Raw genomic sequence first — 22,932 nt, 5'->3', positions numbered from 1 at the left:
GGAAGGAAGGAAGGAAGGAAGGAAGGAAGGAAGGAAGGAAGGAAGGAAGGAAGGAAAGAGGGGTTGCAGTATGACTCAGTGGTTTAGAGTACTGACTGCCCTTCCAAAGGACCCTTTTTCAATTTCCATCACCCACTGGCAGCTCACAACTGTCTATAACTCCAATTCCAGGGAATCTGGCATCTTCACACAGACAAACATAAAGGCAAAACTTCAATGTATATAAAAAAATAAATAGCCGGGCGGTGGTGACACACGCCTTTAATCCCAGCACTCGGGAGGCAGAGGCATGTGAATCTCTGTGAGTTCGAGGCGAGGCTGGACCCAACAGCCTCCAAAACAATACAGAGAAACCCTGTCTCATAAAACCAAAAATAAATAAATAAATAAATCTTTAAAAAACAGAAAAGAATCACACAAATACCTATATGGTGCATTTATTTATGATATACCTTTAAAGACAAAGAAAGGGTTGCCAGAAAGAAAAACGAAATCCAGGCAAACAAGAAGTTGTCTATACTTATTTAATGCTAAGAACACAGATATTCAATAAGAAAGTCAGTTAAAAAACAATGCTGTTTAACTTTTAAATATGATTCTGATCTTTAAAAGTGCTGATTCAAAGCACTAAGACAGCACATACACACACACACACACACACACACACACACACACACACACACACACACAACCAGTATTTTATTTCTCAAACCAACCTTAAAACACCTATGTAGTGTTAAGATATATTAAAATAGTGCAAAAGGAAAAAAGGTACCCATAGTGCTTAAACCAACAGCTGGTCTCTACAGAAAAATAACAATATCAGGCAATGTCTAGACTCAAACTCAAAGGTGACTCAGTGTCAGATGTAAGAGGGAGGCTGGGGACATGTGGTACTTGATGGAGCAGGAGGCTCTGCTTGTGGCGAGAGGGTTGGGTGGACACATCAGTCACTGATAGGGAGGATAAAGTGCTATGTCCCTGACAGAAACCAGGTTCATAGAAGCTCTAGTGAAGCTTCCAGGACTGTAGCTGAGGTAGTGTTCTGAGAAGAGTGTTCTCCTTGACAGCACGGTCAGCATCTGGTTGAGCCGGGACCTGATGCCAGTGAAGTGGACCTGGCGCTCTTTACTCAAATTTCTGAATGAGTCCCTTAGGCACAGATCCAGGTGGGGGGTGCCCAGACCCAGATACTTGGGGTATCCTGGAGTGTGGAGGTCAGGGCCTGTTAGGGAAACATGGGAACTGACAGAGCTTGCCAATGAGCCCTGGGAAGACATAGAAGAGGATGACCTGAGACTAGAAGATCTCGACACTGACATCTTGGATACAGGTGACCCTTCTTTAGACGGGGCACCATGAAAAAGGAAGCTCTCATCAGCTTCAGTCTGTGTGGTAATGGACTTAGACCACACGGTAGCCTGGGAGCTTGCTGCCCTTGTGACTACTGTGGTTTGAATCCCAACACATGCCACGCTGGAACTGGTTTGTGTTCCCACCTCACTCAGGCTTACTGCAGCCTTCTCTTCTCCTGGCTCTGTTTGGGTAGAGGCATCAGCTACCTTACTATCCTCTAGTTGGTCCCTGTGGCTATTAAAATAGTCTTCATCGCTGATGGTAGAAGCCTCAGAGTCATGGCGCCTGGTTTTGGCTCTGTCTTCTGGCGGCACTTCTGGGCCCAGGTTGGTCTTCTTGGGAGTACTTGAGAGTCTGGCCAGCCGGATGCGCAGCAGATTGCCCAGTGTGGGCTCCTTTGACTGAGGCTTGCGGTCAGCCAGATGGTCAAACTTGCCACTGATCTGGAAGTTGGACAGGAGTTTGGAGCTGATGGGCTTTGACTGGGCATACAGGATCCGGAACTCCAGATCAAAATGTTCAACCACTTGGCCAGACAGAATTACCAAGTTACTGCTATTTAATTTGCCATCGGTCCATGTAAAACTGAAGAATTAAAAACACACAAACTGGTAAGGACAAAGGATCTCAGTTTACCTATTCTAAGTAGTTGCCATGTTAGAGTGACAACATTGATGTTAACATGCTGTCTATAAAATAACAAATACACATGTCAAAAACAAAGGAAGCTAATGGTTTAACTGACACACACACAAATACAATCCTCAGACTGTTTTATCCAAGGGTTATCCTTGCTCTGTAACCCAATATTTAGGTCAGCAGCCTTGTTTTAAAAGTCAAAGAACTGGCTGGAGATGCCAAAATGGGAAGCTAGTGACACTTCTTTGAGTTTCTCAAGTGGAGATGTGCCAGTGCTCAGCATATTTTATACCTGATTATCCCGGTGTTCTTGCCTGTCCAGCATCCCTTCCTCTTCTATGGAAACAGAACCTATACTTTTGTCTCTGTCATGCATACACTCTCTCTAGTCTCAATGTGGTGGGCATATGGCTCAGGACAGCCAGTATCTGGTCCCTGGGATTCATCCCAAGTGCATCTGTGACCCCACAAGGGCCAGGTTGTTTTTCAAAGATGTGTGTCCCTGCTTCAGGAGTCTCTCCCTTTGAGAAACGGCTGCTGGAGGTTGGGTCAGTAAGCAGGAAGAGACTAAGAATAAGGAGCAAGGCAGACTAGGGGAAGGTGCTGTAATAAACACCCCCAAGGCCCAGGAGAGCTACAGTCAGCTGCACCTTCTCACCCCAGCACTCTGTGAGCTGCTGCCTCTGAGTTAGGCTCCTTACACTGAGCTTTGGGCCACAAGCAAGCAGCATTAATGGGAGATCCTGAAACTCAGTTTCAACTATTTCTTGCAACTAAGAACCATGACTAACATACATATTGCCTGAAAACTGCTTTGGAGCCCAAGAGTCTTTGGAATACACACAACTGGGTAACAGAAACAAAGGAGCTACCTGACCCCAGAGTTGCAGCATGTCCCAACATACAGGAGTATCACTGTCATTGGTGGTAGGACAACAGTACATTTGTAGAGGATAGCTTTTATACATACAGATTTTCAAACAGCCAAAAAAAAAAAAAAACCACTCAGAACCAAGTTTCATCAGTATAAATAAATCCACCTTGGGAGACAGTATAAGTCCCCTTGGTATTTGTGAGTCCTCATAGAAGGAGGTCTCAAGAACATGCTATGCTCTAAACAATGGTGCTACTGTGTGAAAAGGAGGTACCTAGAGCTACTTATCTCACCAACTCGCCTGCTGGCACAAAACTGCTAAGGGACACACACTCTACAAAACTGAGGGTTTTTTCCCCTTTTTCCAAGCTCTATGCCTTGCATTTACCATTGGACAATGTAAAAGAGAGATAGCCAACCACACAGCGTGATACAGTGTGACTAAGAATGGCACAATCTCGCCAGGCGTTGGTGGCGCACGCCTTTAATCCCAGCACTTGGGAGGCAGAGGCAGGCGGATCTCTGTGAGTTCGAGGCTGGGCTGGACTGACAGCCTCCAAAACAATACAGAGAAACCCTGCCTCGTAAAAAACCAAAAAAAAAAAAAAAAAAAAAAAAAAAAAAAAGAATGGCACAATCTCCAGAGATTAGTGTTACCGGCTGTTACTGCAACCCTTCATTCATCTTCTCGCTCTCCACCCAAAGATGCGATTGGCAAATTGGGACTTCCAAGATGGGCCTGGAATATGCCCAGTGCTTTCTAGACTAAAATACTCATTACAAGGCTTATACAGTTAAGTATAAGTGAGCAACTTCAGTCTGCCTATAACATCTGCAGATGTCCTTACCTTTAAGTAAACAGGGGAGGTGGGGACAAAGTCCCTGCAAAACCAGGATGTGAGACCAATTAGCCTCCAGTTTTTCCCCAAAGGCCTAGGCCAAGACTTGAACGCAGGACTTTTACTATGAACTCTCAAGTTTAGTTTCAACTTTTACTTTAGTTTTGTGGACCACAGTGAAAAGAAAGTGACTCTTATCCCATCTACATCCAACAAAAGATAGCTTTGATGAACCAACTCACACACACATGGGGGGGAGGGGAGGAACTCTGTCAAAAGGACTCTTACTGGCAGGAGCAAGCATTCACTCCTCTAAAGGGCTCGGACTAGCTGGTGAGGCACCTGTTCAAAACATACCTGTAAGAGCCTGTGGCCACCCGAATGCCGTCAATCAGTGTGAACTTTTCATGAACCTTCCCAACAACCTTTGTTCCTGATCTTGCATAGTAGATGTTTCCTGTAATAGTTCGCACTGTCATCAGCTGTAGGGCAGGGAGTAGGAGGAAAAAAAATAAAATCAATGACCAACTCAGTGACACTATCTAGTAGGCTGAGCTTAACTATTCCCAAATACACCTGTTTGCAGTGGCTTAGCATAGGGTCATCATTTAGTGACAGCACACATGATACACTAGTCAGACACTATTCCAAGTAATGTTACTTCTGCATCTAGTCCATCTTTTCATACATAGAGAAGACGTCTGTCTTATTTTTATCATCCAGGGTGGCCTTGGACATGCAATCCCTTACCCCAGCCTTCTTTTTTTTTTTTTTTTTTTTTTTTTTTTTTGGTTTTTTCGAGACAGGGTTTCTCTGTATCATTTTGGAGCCTGTCCTGGAAATCGCTCGGTAGACCAGGCTTGGTCTCGAACTCACAGAGATCTGCCTGCCTCTGCCTCCCGAGTGCTGGGATTAAAGGCGTGGGCCACCACAATTGGTTTATATTTAGAGACCTTTAGCTCATGTGTGTATGTACTATAAAGAACATTTGTTTTTTGGAAGAAACCAAATTCAAGAACTGATTTTGAAACAAAGAATAGGAGATACAATAATCAAAGAAAATAGGTTAGTAATGAATAACATTTGGCGAGGGCTGAAAAACTAAGCTGGCACCTCTACTATTTGTTTGCTTCACTGCATTGATATGGAATAACAGCTTACTTCATTTACTTCACATTGGAAGGGGTTTGAAGCTATAATCAGAGGGCACGCCTCCAACATACCATATGCAGATTAATCGGACAGTTCATATCTCCTACAGGTACACAGTAACCAAAAAGGCACACTATATATACTCACGGGTGCACAATTAATCCCATAAAGATGACACACACAAATACACACATAATGGCATGAAAAATATGAAGATGATGTAGAGCAGAATAGAAGCTATATCACTATAAATCTTAAAGTGCTTGGTATGTAACCCTGACAGGCTAAGATCAATCCCTGGAACCAACATAAAGATAGAAGGGGAGACCTGATGCATAAAGTTGTCCTCTGACCTCGTGTGCATGCACACACATACCACACAACAATAATACATTTTACATCTTAAGTACATATTTAAAATTATTTGAATCTTATTCATTCTATAAAAACAGAGAGCCTTTCCCACACACCACGCCCTCAAAGACTAGAGAAAAAAGTAACTGATGACTGAAATCCTAAGCAAGACACCACATGAAGCAGAGGAGCAAGACCCATGCCTGCCGAGTTTCAGCATGAACAGCAACTCTATTCCTAATAGCTAGAACCTAGAAACTAGATAGACTATGACATAACCATACCCTGTGACACCCAGCAATAAAACAAACACATTAAAGAGGAACAAGCTTTTGAAACATGTATCTTACATAGCCCTCAACAACAGAGCGGAGTGGTAAAAGTCAATCTCAAAAGGACACATGCTATAGGATGTAAGAGAACATTGCAGACAGGAGTGACATGGCTACTGACATGAAATACGAGGGCAAATATGTGGTGACAGAAAATTTTCTTTCCTTCTCCTTCCTTTCTTCTTTTCTTCCCGAGACAAGGACTCGCTATGTAGCCCTGGCTGGCCTCAAATTTACAGATCCGCCTGTCCCTGCCTCCAAGTGCTGTGACTAAAGGTTTTATCTTCATGTGCAAAGGCAACAAAAGGGCACAAGTACACCGACATCAGACTCCAACTCTGGACCATCATAGATGACAACAAACATAACTGCTGCAAAGCCAGGCAAAACACACATGGAACTCTATGCTCTCTGCAGCTCTGCAATTCTGCCATTATAGCAAAATAATACATTAAAATTAAAATGGTCATATTTTTGGTATTCTTATCAAAATGCAAAGGAACTGCACCACAGGGAGTATCAGATAAAACAAGTTTACAGAACAATGGCTAGTGTTCTCCAATAGTGTCAGAAACCAAATCACACAGATGAAGGTCAAGAACCAGGGAGGCTTCATTAGTGAAATGCAAGGTGCCCTGCAGGATTGGATCCTGGGCTAGAGAAGGGGCAGTTATAAAACAAAGCTGAGATTTAGAAGGTGCAGAGATTAGGCAGTGATAGACAAAACTGATTGTTTTTGGGGTAGGGTTAAGAGAGGGTTTCTCTGTGTAGTCCTGGCCATCCTGGAACTCACTCTGTAGACCAGACTGGCCTTGAACTCACAGAAATCCACCTGCCTCTGCCTCCCCAAGTCTGGGATTAAAGGGGGCGCTGCTGCCGCCGCTGCTGCCACCGCTGCTGCTGCCACCACTGCCACCACCACCACCACCACCACCTGGCTCCAAGTGATTTTGTCATGTGCACTGAGGACAGTGAGATATTAACATTTGAAGAATTTGGACGCAGAACATTCAGGAATTCATTATATTACTGCTGCGACTTCTTTTTAAATCTTTAAAAATGATTTTTAAAAGACTTTAAATTATGAGTATCTGTGTGTGGCTATGTGCACATGCATGTGTCAGATACCCTGAAGCTAAAATTACATGTGCTTATGAGACACACATATTGGGAACCAAACTCAGGTACCCATCTCTATAACCTTCCATAAATCTTAATTTCAAGGTGAAATTTCTCATTAAGAACCTGGTATAAGCCGGGCGTTGGTGGCGCACGCCTTTAATCCCAGCACTCGGGAGGCAGAGGCAGGCGGATCTCTGTGAGTTCGAGGCCAGCCTGGACTACTAAGTGAGTTCCAGGACAGCCTCCAAAGCCACAGAGAAACCCTGTCTCGAAAAACCAAAAAAAAAAAAAAAAAAAAAAAAAAAGAACCTGGTATATTTCTCAGACGAGCACATGGAAGTCGCTGGATGGAGTAGGCAATGACTTCCAGACAAGCCAACACACAGTGAGCGTAAAAGCAGCCTACCTGTAGGGCTAGGGATGGCTGTCTTCCCTTTAACACATCTGAAAGTCATGGAAGCCTGTGACTGTGGAAACATCACTTCTGAGTACTTGTCCCTGAATATGCAGTCAGATTCTTATAGACAGGGTGACTCAAAATTCTGAACCAATCAGAGCCCAGAGGGTGCCTCTGAAGGGCATAGACCCACAACACAGAGAAGCCTAGGAGGGAAGCTGGTGCATACCTAGGAAGGAGATAACCCACCCTAAGACAAACTGGCTTTAAACTTCCTGCAGAGGCTCTGGACCACCATGAAGGCAGACACCAACACACTCAGCAATCACTCCTGGGTTTCTGCCTTGTCTACAGCAGAGTGAATGGCTTTGTCACAGCTGGGACAGTTCTGTCATTGCTCTCCTGCTGAGACATGGCCTAATTACCCAAGAGCGCCTTGAAATTATACCCTGGCCCCTTCTACACTTCCACAAGAGCAGCTGTGGCCTAAATACCTGGCTAGATGGCAGTGCTCTTTACCATGCCCAACTGGCATTTTCCTTGAGTCCTCCTGGACTCATATTCAAGTTGACTGCTAGGTCACATGGCTGTCCCATTTCATGTGGCACAAATGACAAGCCAGTAGTGAACTTATTTAGCCCAATCCTTTGTTTGCTCATTAGGAAAAGTAGCAGCAGGAACTAGGAAGGAACGCTAAAGAGGTGAAATTTTGCAAACCTACCTGCCTGTTTACAAGGCACTACGTCAGGGCCTCTCACTGAGGCCTAGAGGGGCAGAGGCTGACTTCTCTGCTGAAGGCTGCATTCCTCATGCCAAGAAGTGCCTGGCAGTGGGATGATGAATTAGGTTCTAACCTTCACAAGTTGCTCCATTCTTTAAAACATGAATTCTGTAACAAATGTCTCTCTTACCTCACTCCCAAAGAGACTAAGCCAATGCTGTGGCCTTATATCGAGACACTGAATTACTGTCATGCCCAGGGAAAGGGACGTTAAATCTGGTTTTGTCCTGAGAAGTAAGCAGCAGTAGCTGACAGCAATTGCACAAGTGGGGGTGACAGGAAGGGAGACCGAGTCAAAGCCTGGGCCATGTTACAGCTGTGGACTCCTGGGCTCTTCGATTTCACCACTTCCTGAACCAAAGTATCAGGGCCACTAACGTGACAGGAGAGGCAGCGGTCACATCAGCCAGAGCAGTGGGCAATGCCAGGGACAGAGCAAGAGCTCAAAAGGGGCCACTGTGGCTAACAGTGGAACCACCTGGAGCCATGGTAGCAGTGGCAGCAGCCTCCAAGCACTGGCTTGGCTACAGGCTAGTCTATATTCACTGCTGGGAAATCTGACAGCCATTTTGTCTTTCCTGTTCATTGGCTTAATGGAGACATAATTCATACACCACAAAATTCGCCTGCTTAGTGTGTATACACAGAACCATTTCCACAGTTGTAGAACTTTCTTATTACCCAAAACAAAACAAAAACAAGCAAAAAGCCTATACCCCTTTAGCTACAAACTCATCCATCCCTTTGTCACATGTTCCTGAATCTGATGCTAATCTACCTTCCGTCTCTAAGACAGACCCTGTTCTGGTCTTTCATATACATGGGATCACATTGCTTACGATCATTTCTGTATGGCTTCCTACACTTATTATGTTTTCAGGTTCACCCATGTGGTAGCATGTGTCAGGACTTCATCCTTTTGAAGGGTGAATAATAATCTATTGTTCTGAAGAGGCAGTGTACTGTTTATCCACTTATTAGCTGATGAAACTTCCAGCATCTATAAACAGACACATCGTTGTGTGGACACGTCTTTCATTCCTCTTGGGTAGTTACCTAGGAATGGAACTGCAAGGTCACGGGTTATGCTCATTTTCTGTGAGATTTCAGCTTCCTCACTTGTCAGAGGGAAGTCCACCACCACCACACTGTACATCTTAGGTACTCTGGCACATTGCTGACAGAGGGGGAACTGGAAATGGTGTCCCACAAACCTTTTCCTGCTCAGGATGAACTTTCAGATCCATGCACATGTCCAAAAAGTGGGAGAGCAGAGCTTGGTCCAGAAGGATGTACACAGCCACCCCTCGTTTTCTGCAGATCTCCTGTAGGTCTCGAAAGATGTCGATGTCTGAGAAAACGTCCATTACCACAGCAATCACCTATGAGATGAGGCAGAAGGAAAAGTAAGGAACTCTAAATCCCAACCTCATAGACACTCCCTTCTTCAGCACTATGGATCTCCCCCTCACCATTGGCTCTTTTCCACCCCAAAGACATCCAGGCACCCACATCCTATACACGTCTTAGCGTGGCCCAGCTAACTGACGCTCCCCAATGTCCCACATCCAACATATTCCACACTGGAAAACTTCTCATTTAGCTTCTGCACCATCACTAAACCCCACCTTCCAGGTTCACTTTAGACTAGCAAGCTCTCTAGGTGCTTAGACCAACACATTGGAATCTAAATCACACTGCTTTCTCAGTCAGGCTTCAGTTTTCTATGTCTGTACAGCTGATAAATAAAATCTTGGAGTTGGCAAGATGATTCAGCTAGCAAAGGCATTGCTACCAAGCCAGATGACCTGTATTCAATTCCCAGAACTTATACAGTAGAAGGAGAAAACCAACTCCTGCAAGCTGTCCTCTGATTTCCACATGTACACCTACCACATGTACCCACACACAAACAAACAAATGCAAAGAAAAAACCACCCCAGATTCTCTATGAAGCCCTTTTTGGCTATTAACATTCAAGTCTGCAGTTTTTTGACTGTTGCCTGATTTTGGATCATGGTCTCTGAGTATTTTTACCTTGTTTTAGAAAGACTCTATCCATTATCAATTCACTGCTTGAAATGATCAGATGAGGCGCACGGAGACCCCACCCCCATCTTCTGTTCCCGATACCACAAACCCCCATCAGTCAGGATAAGAACTGAAATATTTCCTGAAGATTCTGACCTTTGGTTCAGTTCTGCTCTTTCTCGTCCCCAGCCATGATAAGAATTGATTTTCCATACCCAGCCCAGACCAAGGCTAAGAGCCGATGCTCACCCGTGTGTCCATGGGCAGAATCACTGTTTGGAATGTCTGTTTCCTAGGCTACAAAACAAGCCTGCTGTAAAACCTAAACTGCACAAGCGCAGGGTCCAAGAGGCCCTTGGTGTCTGCTCAACCACTCGTGTCATCAGTATGGGCTGCAGCTACCTGGACAGCCCCTCACAAGGAAGGGTGATACTGGTGGCCCCTCGCCTCCCTCCCTCATCTACAGAGGCTGCTACAGCCAGCTACAGAGTCTCACATCACCGACTTCAAGGGCCTGCAGAAATTCCTGGCAGAGAGGCAGGGCTGTAAAAACACCCAGGCTTAAACAAGTCCCTACAAATCGAGTCAGGGAGCCAGCATTTGGGAGCTGTTTTGCAATTGGGAGTGGTCAGGGCTTCTCCATCTCTCAGCTTCAACAGTAAAAAAATCCCTGTCTCCAAATCACATTAACCCTTCAGGTTCACTATTCCTTCCTTGTACTGCAGCAGAGGCCTCAAATGGGATGCATCGCAGGACGTAAGTGACTGGCTGGCTTTACTCCTTAAGCATTTGTAGGGTTAAAAAGAAACAGAAGCCAGGAAAGGAGGGGGGATACGCAAGCATATAATCCCAGCTCTCAGGAGGCTGAGGTTAGCCTGGATAGAATGAAAGTCTATCCTAAGAAAAAACCTAAGAGAAAGAAATGAAGAGGCAAAGGGTCAATGCTGCCACCTTCTAACTCCAGGGTTCCATCTGCTCAGATGAGTGGCCTTGAAATGCCAGCTCCCAGAAGCAAGTGCCACCTGGGGTGATCCATTGTCTCTCTGGCTGCCCCCATCCCATTCCCTGTCTGATCTTCATAAAACCTCCTGAACAGCGAGTGAAACAAAATAAGAAGCATTTTAGAATTGGTGGCATCTTCAGAAGCTTATTGGCTCTGATGGCTTTCACCTGTTTTAGAGTGTGTCCACTCTGTCCACTTGGGACCTGTAACAAGGTTTAAGGCAAAAGCCAACACAGAGCTCAGCATGGCCCCTTGGTAGCTCAGTTCTGAGTCTACCTGGCTGACAGAACATGAGGTGAGGAAAGCAAAACGATGGATTCACATTCTGTAGGGAGCAGCGTGTCAGTTCCCTTGTGAGGGCAGGCACCTATAGACACACAGGGAGAGGAGGGAGGCTTCCTGGGAGAAGTAACATCTGAGCTGAACCACAGACAAGAAAGATACAGAGCCTGGCCTGGCTGCACAGATCTGTAATCTCAGCTCCTTGGGAAGTTGAGGCAGGAAGATGCCAAGTTCAAGGTCAGCTTGGGTAACACACTGAATTCAAGGCCCACCTGGGACAAGAGGCTATTAGAGAAGTGAAGGGCCATCTGACAGGAAGCTACGTGATGACAAAAGAGGCTAGGAAAGGACAGGGTGCATACCAGTGTGGCTGGAACGTCCAGTATGCAGGAAAGGGAGCCATGGGATGTGACCAGCAAAGAGGGATGTATAAGGTGGTAGAAGGCTATGGAATCCATGCCAGTCCTTACTCCGCATTGTCCGCACAGGAAGAGTATATAGAGCGATGGATCTAGATGCCGGGAGAGATGCTGCTGCAGAGGAGACCTTGAACCTACTTCCTGTAACTCAGGACCAGGAACCTTTGTGTCTGCAACCCAGTTGGGGATGGGGATCTTTGGAGCTAACAAATTTCTGCAGCTATTTGGAGGACTAGGGACTGAAAGAAGAAAAGTCCCTGCCAGAAGCTATGAGGCTACAGGGGAGAGAAAGGAGCCATGGGAGAGCCCAGAAAAGGTAACAGGGTCACAGAAATACATACAAGCTGAGAGAACTTCAAGCCTGACTCAAAGATAGCAGCAAAACTTTCAGAGTGTGCTTGAATTCCGGGCACAAGAATTGGAATAGAGCTCCTGCAGAAAACTATGAATGCCTGCTGGCCTCTCTGATGGTCAGTGGAGCCCCTGTGATCTATATACAGCTAGGTGATGGACTGATCCCCATGGTGAGAAACTAGTCAAAAGAGAACCCAGATGATGCAGAGTGATGGTTATGAACACACCCTAGAGGCTACTGAAACAGGCATTAGGAACTCAGCCACCAGAGGCAGAATGGGAGCAGGGCCCAGAGCACAAAGGCCTGCCAAACTGTTCTGATTGCCCAATTAATAAAACAGGTGTACAAGCAACACCTTTGTTAGCTGATGAGTGATAATTTGCAGTTTGGTTCATCTTTGGTTTTAAAGTCTTAACCTTTCCCACAGGCTCAATATGAAGGCCTGTCTCACTCAGGGTATCTGAGGGCAAAGGGATGTTTTTCTTTCCTGACTCTAGCCTCCAGCACATCACCTCCGAAGAGACCAGTACTCCTGTGGCAACCTTCAGCAGGAAGGCTCTTCCTTCTTCGAAGCCTGCCCTCCCCAGACCCTTATGCTTACCACCCTAGCCCCGCCTTCAGACACTCACAGTTAGAGCAGGCCTGCATCGTCTCACCTCTCAGAAGAGACAGTCCCTTACAGACCTGGTTGACCTAGTTTCCGTTTTACCAGTTCAGTCCTGCTTTCCAGGTGGACACATCCTGACCCCACTCTTGCTTTATGGGGGCACCTAGCCTACCCCTACATAGTGCCCACATGCAGCCTAAGTACCATCTTCTCTAAGCCTGCGTTGCATGGAGCCAGCCCCTTCTCTCAGGGTTAGAAGTGTGGTGATTTCCCAGAGCCTATTACAGGGTCACACTTATCTGCCAGATAACCATGAAGGAAGCACCCAGCTGGCCAGAAGCTGGGGAAGAGGAGTGTTGATACCACACTACTGTGTGTCTTCAAGTCACATCTGGAGGGGTCACCCATGTGTCCAGTCCCCTGTCTTCAGCCTGTAAGTCAATTCCTTAGAAGAGCCCCCTGCTCATTTTCACCAACAGACCAACACCCACATGTCAGAAGAATAGAGAGATCACAGGTTCCTGTCTTCACAAAGTGTAGAGCCTACTAACACTACTCATTAGGCAGAACTGGGATTTCTGCCTCTGCCACTTAGCCTAAAACCTCAAAAAGATATATAGAGGCTTCAAAGCCCTATTAACCATCATCCCCAGCTTATAAACTTGGAAAGGCTAGATAACGGGTTCAAGGGACAATGGGTTCAGTGCAAGGGCTGCAATGTCAGCTGGGTCTGTGTGCCTCCAAAGACAACATAACAACAACATGATGATTGTCAAGGAAGTTCACAGCTCCCCAGCATGCAGTTCTGCTGACGAGGCCAGAGCTAGACTGACTGGGGGCCATGTGAAGCTTAGCTGTCGTGTAAATGTGGTGCAGGACCATCCTGGACTTGGGTCCAGGCTCCTCCACTCTGCAGAACCAGGCATGTTGTACATGCTATAATTGTACTGGCTTCTAGAATATGTGAATACCTTTGCCTAAAATCTCATACCTTTTGGTGATTCAGCCAACAGGAGAACCCACTATAGTCCCTGGCACACAGAAAACCTCAGTGGCAGCTTACTCAGAGCCTTAGTCCTGATTCTGCCACTATGTCTGGAACAAGACATTTTATCTGAGGTTCAGGGTCCTTGAAACAAGGCCTGCTCTACTGTCACGCACCCTTGATACAGGCCACTCAGGGCTCTGACCAGGCACATGCCCAGCCAGAAGGGACCAAGCATGGCCAGTCATTCCTGTTCTCATTCTAGCAGGAAGCACATGTCAATCACCCCCTTCCTGCATGCCTCAATTTCCCTCCCTTCCCACCCAGAGTCATAAAGGCAGATCAGGTATACAGAATGCTTGGAATTCAGCCAGAGCCTTGTATACATTCAGAAATGTGTCAGCGTGGAAGCCTGGCCACTGAATCCTTATGCTGAGCACAACACCAATGATCACCTACAGACGTCCTTGCTAAAAACATCAAATATATTGTTTTCCCCAGCATGTTTTATGTTTTGTTTTGATATAGGTCTTGGTATTAGCGCAGGCTAGTCACAAATATAATTTACTTCTGCTTCAGCTAACTACAGGCAGGAGCTGCCACTTCTTACATGTTTTAATGGGACTGAAACTGCTCATTGAGATTTTAAAAAATTTCTTTTGAAGTATAGCAGTGGTGGAGAACACATTTAATCCCAGCACTCGGGAGGCAGAGGCAGGCAGGTCTCTGTGCATTAAAGGTCAGCCTGGTCTACAGGAGCTCCAGGACAGCCAGGCTAAACAGAGAGACTCCGTTTCAAGAAAAAAAAAAAAGAAAAAAAAATATACACACTTCTTTGAAACAACTGCTTTGATATAATCTTCTGAGTTTAAAAAGCAAGAGAATGCAATTTCCATAGCAAAAGTTAAACTGATTAGTATGCACTGTTTCCCCAGGATTTATAGGCTGGTGTCAGATTACCGCCATGTGGTGGGTTCAAGTTTGCAGAGAATGGTAGTCAGGACACAGCTCCTATCTTGGCAGTCAGTATAGCAGGAACCATTTTTCACTCAACTCCCATTGGCTGTACTTCCTTACTATTGTTCAGGCACGAGAAACAGTGGAAAAATTATGCAGCCTTCTTTTTCTTTCTTTTTTCTTGGGGGGTGGTGAAGTGAAGAGGTAGGGGGGGATTGTTTCTGAGTTTTAAGTTTTTAACTATGTAAAGCATTTTCCTGTTCCAAAATGAAATCTATAAAACAAGGTATGCTCCCTCCTAGTTTTCCTTTCCTTCTGTCTCCATTAAGGTAATAATTCCACTGATTTGTTTTTGGGTTATTCTTCCATTTTTCATATAAGCAAGTATATGTAAGAATATATAGCATTGTGTGTTCACATCCATCCATAGATAAAAGGCTGTACAATGACACATGCTGCTCTGGACAGTGTTGTCCACGAGAACCTGAGATGACAAAGGAACTAAGTTTTTAATTTAGCTTCAATGTATACAAAGTTAAATGACCATGTGTAATGACACTCAATTGGTAAATGCAGCTCTGGGCACTTTGAATTAGAGTATAGAGCTTGCCCTCATTTGTCTTGAGACCCACAGGGTCCTCCATAGTGACAAACACTAATATCTTTCCCAGTACTCTCTCTACTGTGATATGCTGGGCCTTTGGTATGACCAGCGCTACAACAATCAGTATACCTACACTCTTGTTTTAGCCAGTGCTTCTATGGAACACAAAAGTGAAACAATTAGGTCAATGGAGAATACAATAGAAACTGTCCCTCTGGAGGCTGATATAATTTACATCAGGACTTCCTTTGCTTGTTTTTTTTCAAGACAAGGTCCTACTGTATACTCAGACTCACCTGCAATTCTGGATCCTCCTGTCTCTAGCCCTCAAGAGCTAGGATAACAGACATGTACGACTATACCCAGCACATCAAAGCTGTTTAAAGCCAGCATACCCACTACATTCTATTTGTACGGTCTTTGCATTTTCTGAGAGAAATATATATATATATATATATATATATATATGGCTCAGTGAATAGCCCTGCAGCTTCCTTACTGACTGATGAATGCTTAGCAAAAAGAATAAAAAAACCCAGGCATGGTGGCACTCAGGAGGCAGAGACAAGTGGATTTCTGTGAATTCAAGCCTGGTCTACATGACATCTAGGCCAGTCATGGCTACATAATGAGACCCTATCTCAAATACCCCTCCCAAAATTAGTAAGAATAAACAAATGAAATGGCAGATAGAAAGAATAGTGGGGGATTATGGGATTACTATTTAATGGTGCCACTCAATACATTCACAATGTTGTAATTCCATTGCTACTGTTTCCAATTTTTTTTTTTTTTTTTTTTTTTTTTTGCCAGCAGGGTGGAAATTTTGACTACTAAGCAGTAACTCCCTGCTGTCCCTTCTGCAGACAAGTCCTCCATGACTGCTTGGAGGACAGAGATGCTACTAGTGGGTAGGGACAGAGATGCTCGGTGCCTTACAGTGAACAGGATAGTGCCCCTGGATTAAGAACCATCCACTCCAAATGCCAACAGTGGCAAGATTGAGAAAGCCTGTCAGGTTGATCTGGGCATCTGGAACAGGAACTAATCCCACAGCACAGGTTCTATCATAACACAGGAGAGGGTTGAGCAAGCTCAGGAGAGTTCAGTCCTTCAGGACATCCTCATACGTGCCGGGGGCCTCCAGCAGATTCCTCAGCTACTATTCCTCCTGGCTGGACTCTTCCACGATGCAAAGAGTGCCACCACTAACACTCTGGTCATCAAAAGGATGCCCAAGGGTGTTGTCACCAAAAAAGTGGCCTCTTTGGAACAAAAGCATATAGGGAATGACAGCTGGCAAGAACAAGTATGAGTGTGAAATCTGGGAGGATGAGCTTGGCCTATGAACTCCCATCCAGAAGTCAGGACTATCTGGACACCAGAGTATTATTACATTGGAGGCTGAGGTAGGAGGATCTAGAGTTCAAGACCAGATTGGGCTACAAATCAAAACCATCTCAAGAAGAGGGAGTGGGGGAGAGAAGGCAGGAGGCGGGAAGAGCAAACAGCACCCGGGGATAGCTGGGCAAGCACATCAGAAGACCCGACTAGGGACACTTCCAGAACACAGCTCTGCCAAGCACTAGCTGGCAGAAAGAATCACCAAAACCACTTAGTTTACCTTCCTACCTTTTTCAGCACGAGGCTGAAAAAGATAAAAATTACTGAGCACCTACTATGTGTTAGATACCCAGGGTGTTTCTATGTGGTCAGAGAGCTATCCCAGAAGCTAGTATCTAGTCTTCTTCTAGACCCACCACAGAGAATGAAGGCTGGTGCTCAGATCTCCTCACTGAGGGCAAATAATGCTACAGAGAGCAAGCAAAGAGACTGTAACACGAATAAAAGACCCAGTGACTGACATTGGGGTTCAAACTTTAAGCTGAATATCAGAAAAGCAAAGCAGCTGGCCACTAGCTTCTTACCTCAATCTCAGACTGAATGGGCTTATCCTGTCTTCAAAAGTCCTTACCAACCCTCAGACTGTAACCTCTCCTTAGCATGGCTGGAGAATTAATGCCTCTTACTGAATGCTTGCTCCTGTCTTTCATACCCCTCTAGTGCTAGAATTAAAGGTGTGAGCTATAATTCTCTTTTAGACTGATTCAACCTTGTGTAGATCTGGGTGGCCTTAGACTCACAGAGATCTGTCTATCTCTTAATCCTGAGTCCTAGGATTAAAGGTGTGTACCACCACCTCCTACCTTCTGGCTGAAGGAATTAAAGGTGTGTCTGGCTTCTATGGCTTGTGGCTGACTTTGCTTTCTGAATCCTCAGGCAAGCTTTAATAAATCATAAATAATAAATCACTATAAGAGACCTGACCCAGTCAGGTGCAGCCTGGTCCCCACCTCTCAGCTCACTATATTGGACCCTCCACTGGAATTCAAACGCCTTCCTTCATTCACCAGCCAGATTTCTATATTTGTTTCAGATTCTAGAAATACTTGCTGGGGTCTTTCCTGCCCAAGACAAGCAAAATGCAAAGTAATTTATAAGATCTAAACACCAGGGACCTCTATTGTGTTGAGGTCATGAGTCACTTTCCCTATTCAGTCTCTGCTACTTTGGTTCTTCCTCCCCTTAAAAGAGGCCGCCCTAGTCTGCTTTTTAGAATTAAAACATTTATTCGTTTCTTTGTCACTGTTTATAGTTCCACTGCTCACAAGTGGATGTCAGGCTGTCTAGCCTGGAGATTAGCACCTCTACCTGCTGAAGCATCTCCTCGTCTGTCTTCTAAACCACCCATCTTCTAAAACAGGCAGCTTTGGCTAATGTCATTATTTTCCTGTTTGTAAGATATACAACATGGGAACTCAAAGTAAAACCTTCAGAAAACTGTTTAAAACTTCAACCTGCTGAGAATCAGGGAGGCTGTGAAGAGTAGAGATTGAATGTGGGTCCTGTGTGTGGCATGGAGGCAGATCCAAGCCCTCAAGAAACTGAGGGAGGAGGATGGTGAGTTTAATGCTAGCCTCTTCCTACATAGACCCTGTCCCAAGAAAGAAAAAACAACCAAGTGAGCACAGTGTGGGCCCTGGAGCCTGGCAGACTTGGGCCTGAACCCAGTTCTACCTCTCAGTGGTCTCTGACAAGCTACCTGACCTGCTCTGTCCTTAAGTGTAGCCTCCTCTGGCCCCTGGGAGGACTGCAAGGAGCTGCAAATGTTTGCCATCATCACATGGCATACAGATCAAGCAGCCAAAAACATCTGACATGCCCCATCACAGCCCTCCCTGTCAAAGGACATGGCCAAAGTGACAGTCACTCCCAGGTACCCTTGCACATCTTTACAGATAGCAGAATTTTTTGGACTGCTAGCAAAGTAGCCCTCTAATCCCCCTCAGTACCCACAGTCTTCTTCCACCTGGGGACAGGACTCCTTCCCCGACAGGGCACAGGAGTTAGTAGGGGTTAGAGTTTACCTCAGACAGAGTCCTGGCTCCATCACTCCCTACAGGTGACCTAGTCTCTCCATCTCCTATAAAATGGACAGAATAATCACAACTATTTCAAGTTACTAGAAATACTGTCTGACAAAGAGGAAGCAATTTTTTTGTTTGTTTATTTGTTTAAGGCCTCGATATGTAGCTTTGGTTGGCTTCCAAACTCAGAGGTCTGCCTGCCTCTGCCTGCTGGGATTAAAGGGGTATACCACTACAGCCAGGGGAGAAAACAATTTTATTGGTTGATTTTTTTGGGGGGGGGCAGTGTTTCCCTGTCTTAAAACTCTCTTTGTAGACCAGGCTGGCCTCAAACTCAGAGACCTGCCTGCATCTGCCTCCTGAGTGCTGAGATTAAAGGTGTGCCTACCACCACCTGGCCAACTGATTTTTTTTAAAGACATTGTCTCCAAACTTCAAATTCATCCTGCCTCAAATTAAATCTAACTCATATCTACACTGCTCGGTCTCCACCTCATTTTTCTTCCTGTATTCCAGCGTAGTAGCATCACAGCCTGCCCAAACTAATAAGTCTCAGCCCCAGCAAGCTTGGTGGCACATGCTTTCAATCCCACACTCAAAGGCAGAGGCAGGCTGATCTCTGAGGGCTGGGAGGCAGAGGTATCAGCCTCCTCCGCTTGTGTTTTTTTCCCCTTGCCCCTCTGTGTGTGCTTGAACCCAGCAGTACCTCAAGCAGGCCTGGGCTACACCTCCAGCCTCCAGTCTTCCTCACTGTTCATATACCTCCCTCTCTTGCCTTTCCATTCAAGTTCAACCTATCTCAAATACAAACAACTCTGCCTAAAACTCTTCCTTCCCACCCTGCCTTAATGCAGACTCTTCTCTTACAAAGATGTCTCAGGCCTCCTTGCAATCCCCGCCCTCTTAAACCTACATTCCTATGTGTCAGACTGACTGCAAGGGACACCAATCTGATCATCATTTTCCACTTTTGGTCTAGTCCCTATCCTCTCCATTGGCTAGTTCCACCCTTACTTCTGGTGCCAACCCCTTACTCATTACCTGTAGCAATCTCCCCACCCCCCATAAACTAAGAACAAGTTACAGATCACATCTCTTCCCCTGTGGCCTCAGCCCTGGCAGTGTGACAATCCGGAGGTTCTGTGAAAGCATGCAATTTGGCAGATACGCTAAAACTGCTCATTGGATTTAAAGTAACATACCACCTTTCTCAGTAGCCCCGCCCCACTTCCAAATACAGAATTTCCGAGAGGGTGTAAAGGAACCAGGTACAGAAGAAAGCAGAAGGCCCTACCCAGGGACGTTTTCCAGATTGCCCCAAAGATAGGGATGTCTCAGAGACAGCCAGATACCTTTTAAGGCAAGTGTCTCTTCTGACCTCCAACTCCAGTGCCCCTTCACCCAAGCTGAGCCTAAGGTTAGAGCAACCCATTTCTGTGCCCTTCCTGGAGACCTGTTCTGTCCTGTCCCAGGTGCCCCAAGTGCTCAAGTTCTCCTCCCAGAGGAGAAAGCTTTGGGCATGCACACATAGTGCACAAATTTGCCTTTTCCAAAAGCTTCATAAGTAAAACATTTTCATGCTCAAACGGATCCTCGCCCCCCCCCCAGCTCCACAAGCCTGACACTAATAATCTAGCCGCTGGCACAACACCCAAACAACATCAGTAGGTCACCTACCCTCTATCACTGCAGCCCTGCCAGACTGGAAAAAACAAAAACAAAAAAGAAACAAAAACAGCAGAACATTGGCTTCAGCGCTAGGAAAGGCGAGGCAGGAGGATTGCCTGGAATTGAGGACAGTTAAGCCTGGTCTAGAGACCTTGTCTTGAAAAGAGAAAAAAACAACAGAGCACAGGCTTGCTCCTAGACTTGGCGATTTCAACCTGATCTTCACCCTGGCATATAGCGGTACCAGGCCTACCAAGTCTTGACATGGTCTGGGGCTTTGCCTGCCATGTTCCTGGTACAGCCATAAAGGCTGTGATTGAGCAGAGTTCACCAGCATGCAAACTTGTACCCACACCCTCCCAAGTGCCACCTTGTTCCTCCCTGATCCCACTGCTGTGGTTTCAGTATGGCAGGCCAGACGTTTTACCCCTACCTACCACATCGGGCCACTCAGGCAGTCCGACACTAGCTAAGATAAAAGCCCATTGTAAACAGAGGCTTATCTAATGCAGAAAGAAGCGTTTGCATTTTGGGTTAAAGCAACCTGGAACAGCGTGTATCTCCCACCAGACTCACTCACAGAAGGGTCAGGAGCCAACAGCCTGGGCTCGAATTTATCCGTTTACAACATTAAGACGCGTGGGAGTAAAAGACAGTAACAGATTCCCAATATTCTCTGGGTACGATCTTTTAGGTAAAGGCATGTCTTAAGCTCCTGAAAGTGGAATCCAGAGTCAGCTAACGCCAAGGGAATTCTGCAGTCCATTTTGGTCTGAACTAACAGTCGGAACTGGACCCTGTTCCAGGGGTACGAATATTAAGACTTAGATCTAAAACACGACTCCAACTTGTAAAGGCCAAAGTTTCTCCCCTACTCCCGGCAAGGGTGGCTGGGGGCCCGGTGTTGAGCTGCAAAGTAGGCGAGTTGCGGGACTCCGGGGAGGGGACGCTCACCTCTCGGGCGGAGCGCAGCTGCTGGCGCAGCGCATCCTTGCAGCCGTACGGGCCGCCCGCGCCAGTGCCGCGGGGCTGGAAATGCGCCTCGACGCGCGTGGCACCACGGTAAGCGCCCCGGTAGAAGGCGGGCCAGCCGAGCTCCAAGGCCGGCGGCTCCAGATCCGACTGCTCGGGAAAGTAGGTGCCCGACGAGCAGTCGTGAGAGGAGCCGAACGAGTCCTCGGCCACGGCCGTACCGTCCTCGACGGGCCGCTCAGCGGAGCCCAGAACCGCGCGCACCTCATCGGCGTTGAGGAAGCGGCCCAGCCGTTCGCGCCGTAGGAAGGAGGCCCAGGCGTCGGGACCGCCGGCCAGCAGCTGCTCGAGAGCCAGGCGCCGCGCCTCGCTAAACAGCTCGGCGGGGTTGGGCGGCCCGCACGGCGACAGGCAGGCCGCAGGAAGCTCGTCCAACAGCTCACAATGAGCAGCCATGGCGGCGCTCAGAAAGGGTCCACTGAAGTCCGATGGTCGCCGAGATTTTTATAGGCACCTTTGAATCAAACCAGCCCGCGCTATTGGCTCGCCGCCCCGCCCCGGATCTCCCATTGGCTGTTTACCTTCCAGGCAACCCAGAGTTCCCGCCCCCTAATTGCCATTGGTTGTTCTCCGAAGACTGACCTGCCCACTCCCAGCTCTCACTGCTGGATGGCTGACAGAAATTTAAATCTGAGTTTACCCCGCCCTAGTGGTTCCAGCAGGACTCAGAGCCCCGCACTGTCCCAGCGCGCCCCCTACCGACTGCCCCACAGCGTGTGCTCCGACACCGGGGACTGGAGGCTGGGACTTGCTCCTACACAGGCTTCAGTGTGGTCAGCTATATTGCCGTTCCTCCCTACATCTAATCATTCATTTAGTCATTGTTTTAAAAAAAATGGAGACTGGTTCAGCAGTTAAGAGCACTTCCAGAGGATCTGGGTTTGGCTCTCGTCTTTCTTGGTGGCTCATAACTGCTTTTAATGGTTCCAGCGAATCTGATGCCCTTTCTATTATCCATAGATAGGTACGCACACGTGGTGCACAAACATACTTATTAAATAAATAAAGATAGGTAATTTTGATGCTCTCTCAGCCTGGACACATGGGAAGGGCCTAGGTCCTGCCCTGGATGAAATGACAGACTCTGGAGATCCCCCAAGGAGGGCCTCACCCTCCCTGGGGAAAGACGTGGGGATTAGGTGGGGGGCTGGAGGGGCTGGTGGAGGGACAAGGGAGGAGGGGTGGGAGAGGGAGCTGGGATTGACATGTAAAGCATTCATGCTTCTAATTTAAATAAAAACATATATTGAGGGGAAAAAAGAAAGATAAGTAATTTTTTTCAATGGTGCAAAGCCAGGCGTGGTGGCTCACTCCTAGAACATGGGAGGCTGCGGCAGGAGGACCTGGAGTTCAAAGCCACCTTGTGTTGAGGCCAAATTCAAGCTCGTCCTATGCTACATAAGACCTTGTGAGCATACACATGTACATCTATACACATATTGCATACATACGTGTGCACACATCTATCTGTATAATTCACTGTGGACCCCATTCCTTCACTGATGGGCTTCCTTTTTCTTGCCCCCTCTCACATCATAGTTTTCTGCCCAGTGACACCTCAATCCCATTTAAACCCCACTTTCCACTTGCACCCCGACAACCACAGAGAGATAGAGGAGGGCAGATGGTGGGACTGTGCTTGTTGGCTGATAATACTTCACATTCATGATCTGAAGTGTGTCTTTAACCTTGCTGCCAATGCAGTCACACTACAA

At 46.5% G+C, this 22,932-nt stretch overlaps 1 protein-coding gene across 1 annotated transcript; it reads right to left on the bottom strand.

The window, feature by feature from the left end:
- Positions 1 to 421: 421 nt before the first annotated feature.
- On the bottom strand, positions 422 to 21,658 carry Fam83d (family with sequence similarity 83 member D). The gene is made up of 4 exons (XM_040732944.1): positions 21,140 to 21,658; positions 9,061 to 9,228; positions 4,066 to 4,190; positions 422 to 1,941 (listed from the first exon to the last, which is right to left on the bottom strand). The coding sequence occupies exons 1-4, from the start codon at positions 21,611 to 21,613 to the stop codon at positions 951 to 953; spliced, it is 1,758 nt and encodes a 585-aa protein (XP_040588878.1). The 5' UTR covers positions 21,614 to 21,658; the 3' UTR covers positions 422 to 950.
- Between the last annotated feature and the right edge of the window lie 1,274 nt (positions 21,659 to 22,932).

The sequence above is a fragment of the Mesocricetus auratus genome, unplaced genomic scaffold (genome assembly GCF_017639785.1).
Source record: "Mesocricetus auratus isolate SY011 unplaced genomic scaffold, BCM_Maur_2.0 Super-Scaffold_100028, whole genome shotgun sequence".
Lineage (NCBI taxonomy): Eukaryota > Metazoa > Chordata > Mammalia > Rodentia > Cricetidae > Mesocricetus > Mesocricetus auratus.
Note: the sequence above shows the minus strand (reverse complement) of the source record. Positions and strands in the feature narration are given on the sequence as shown.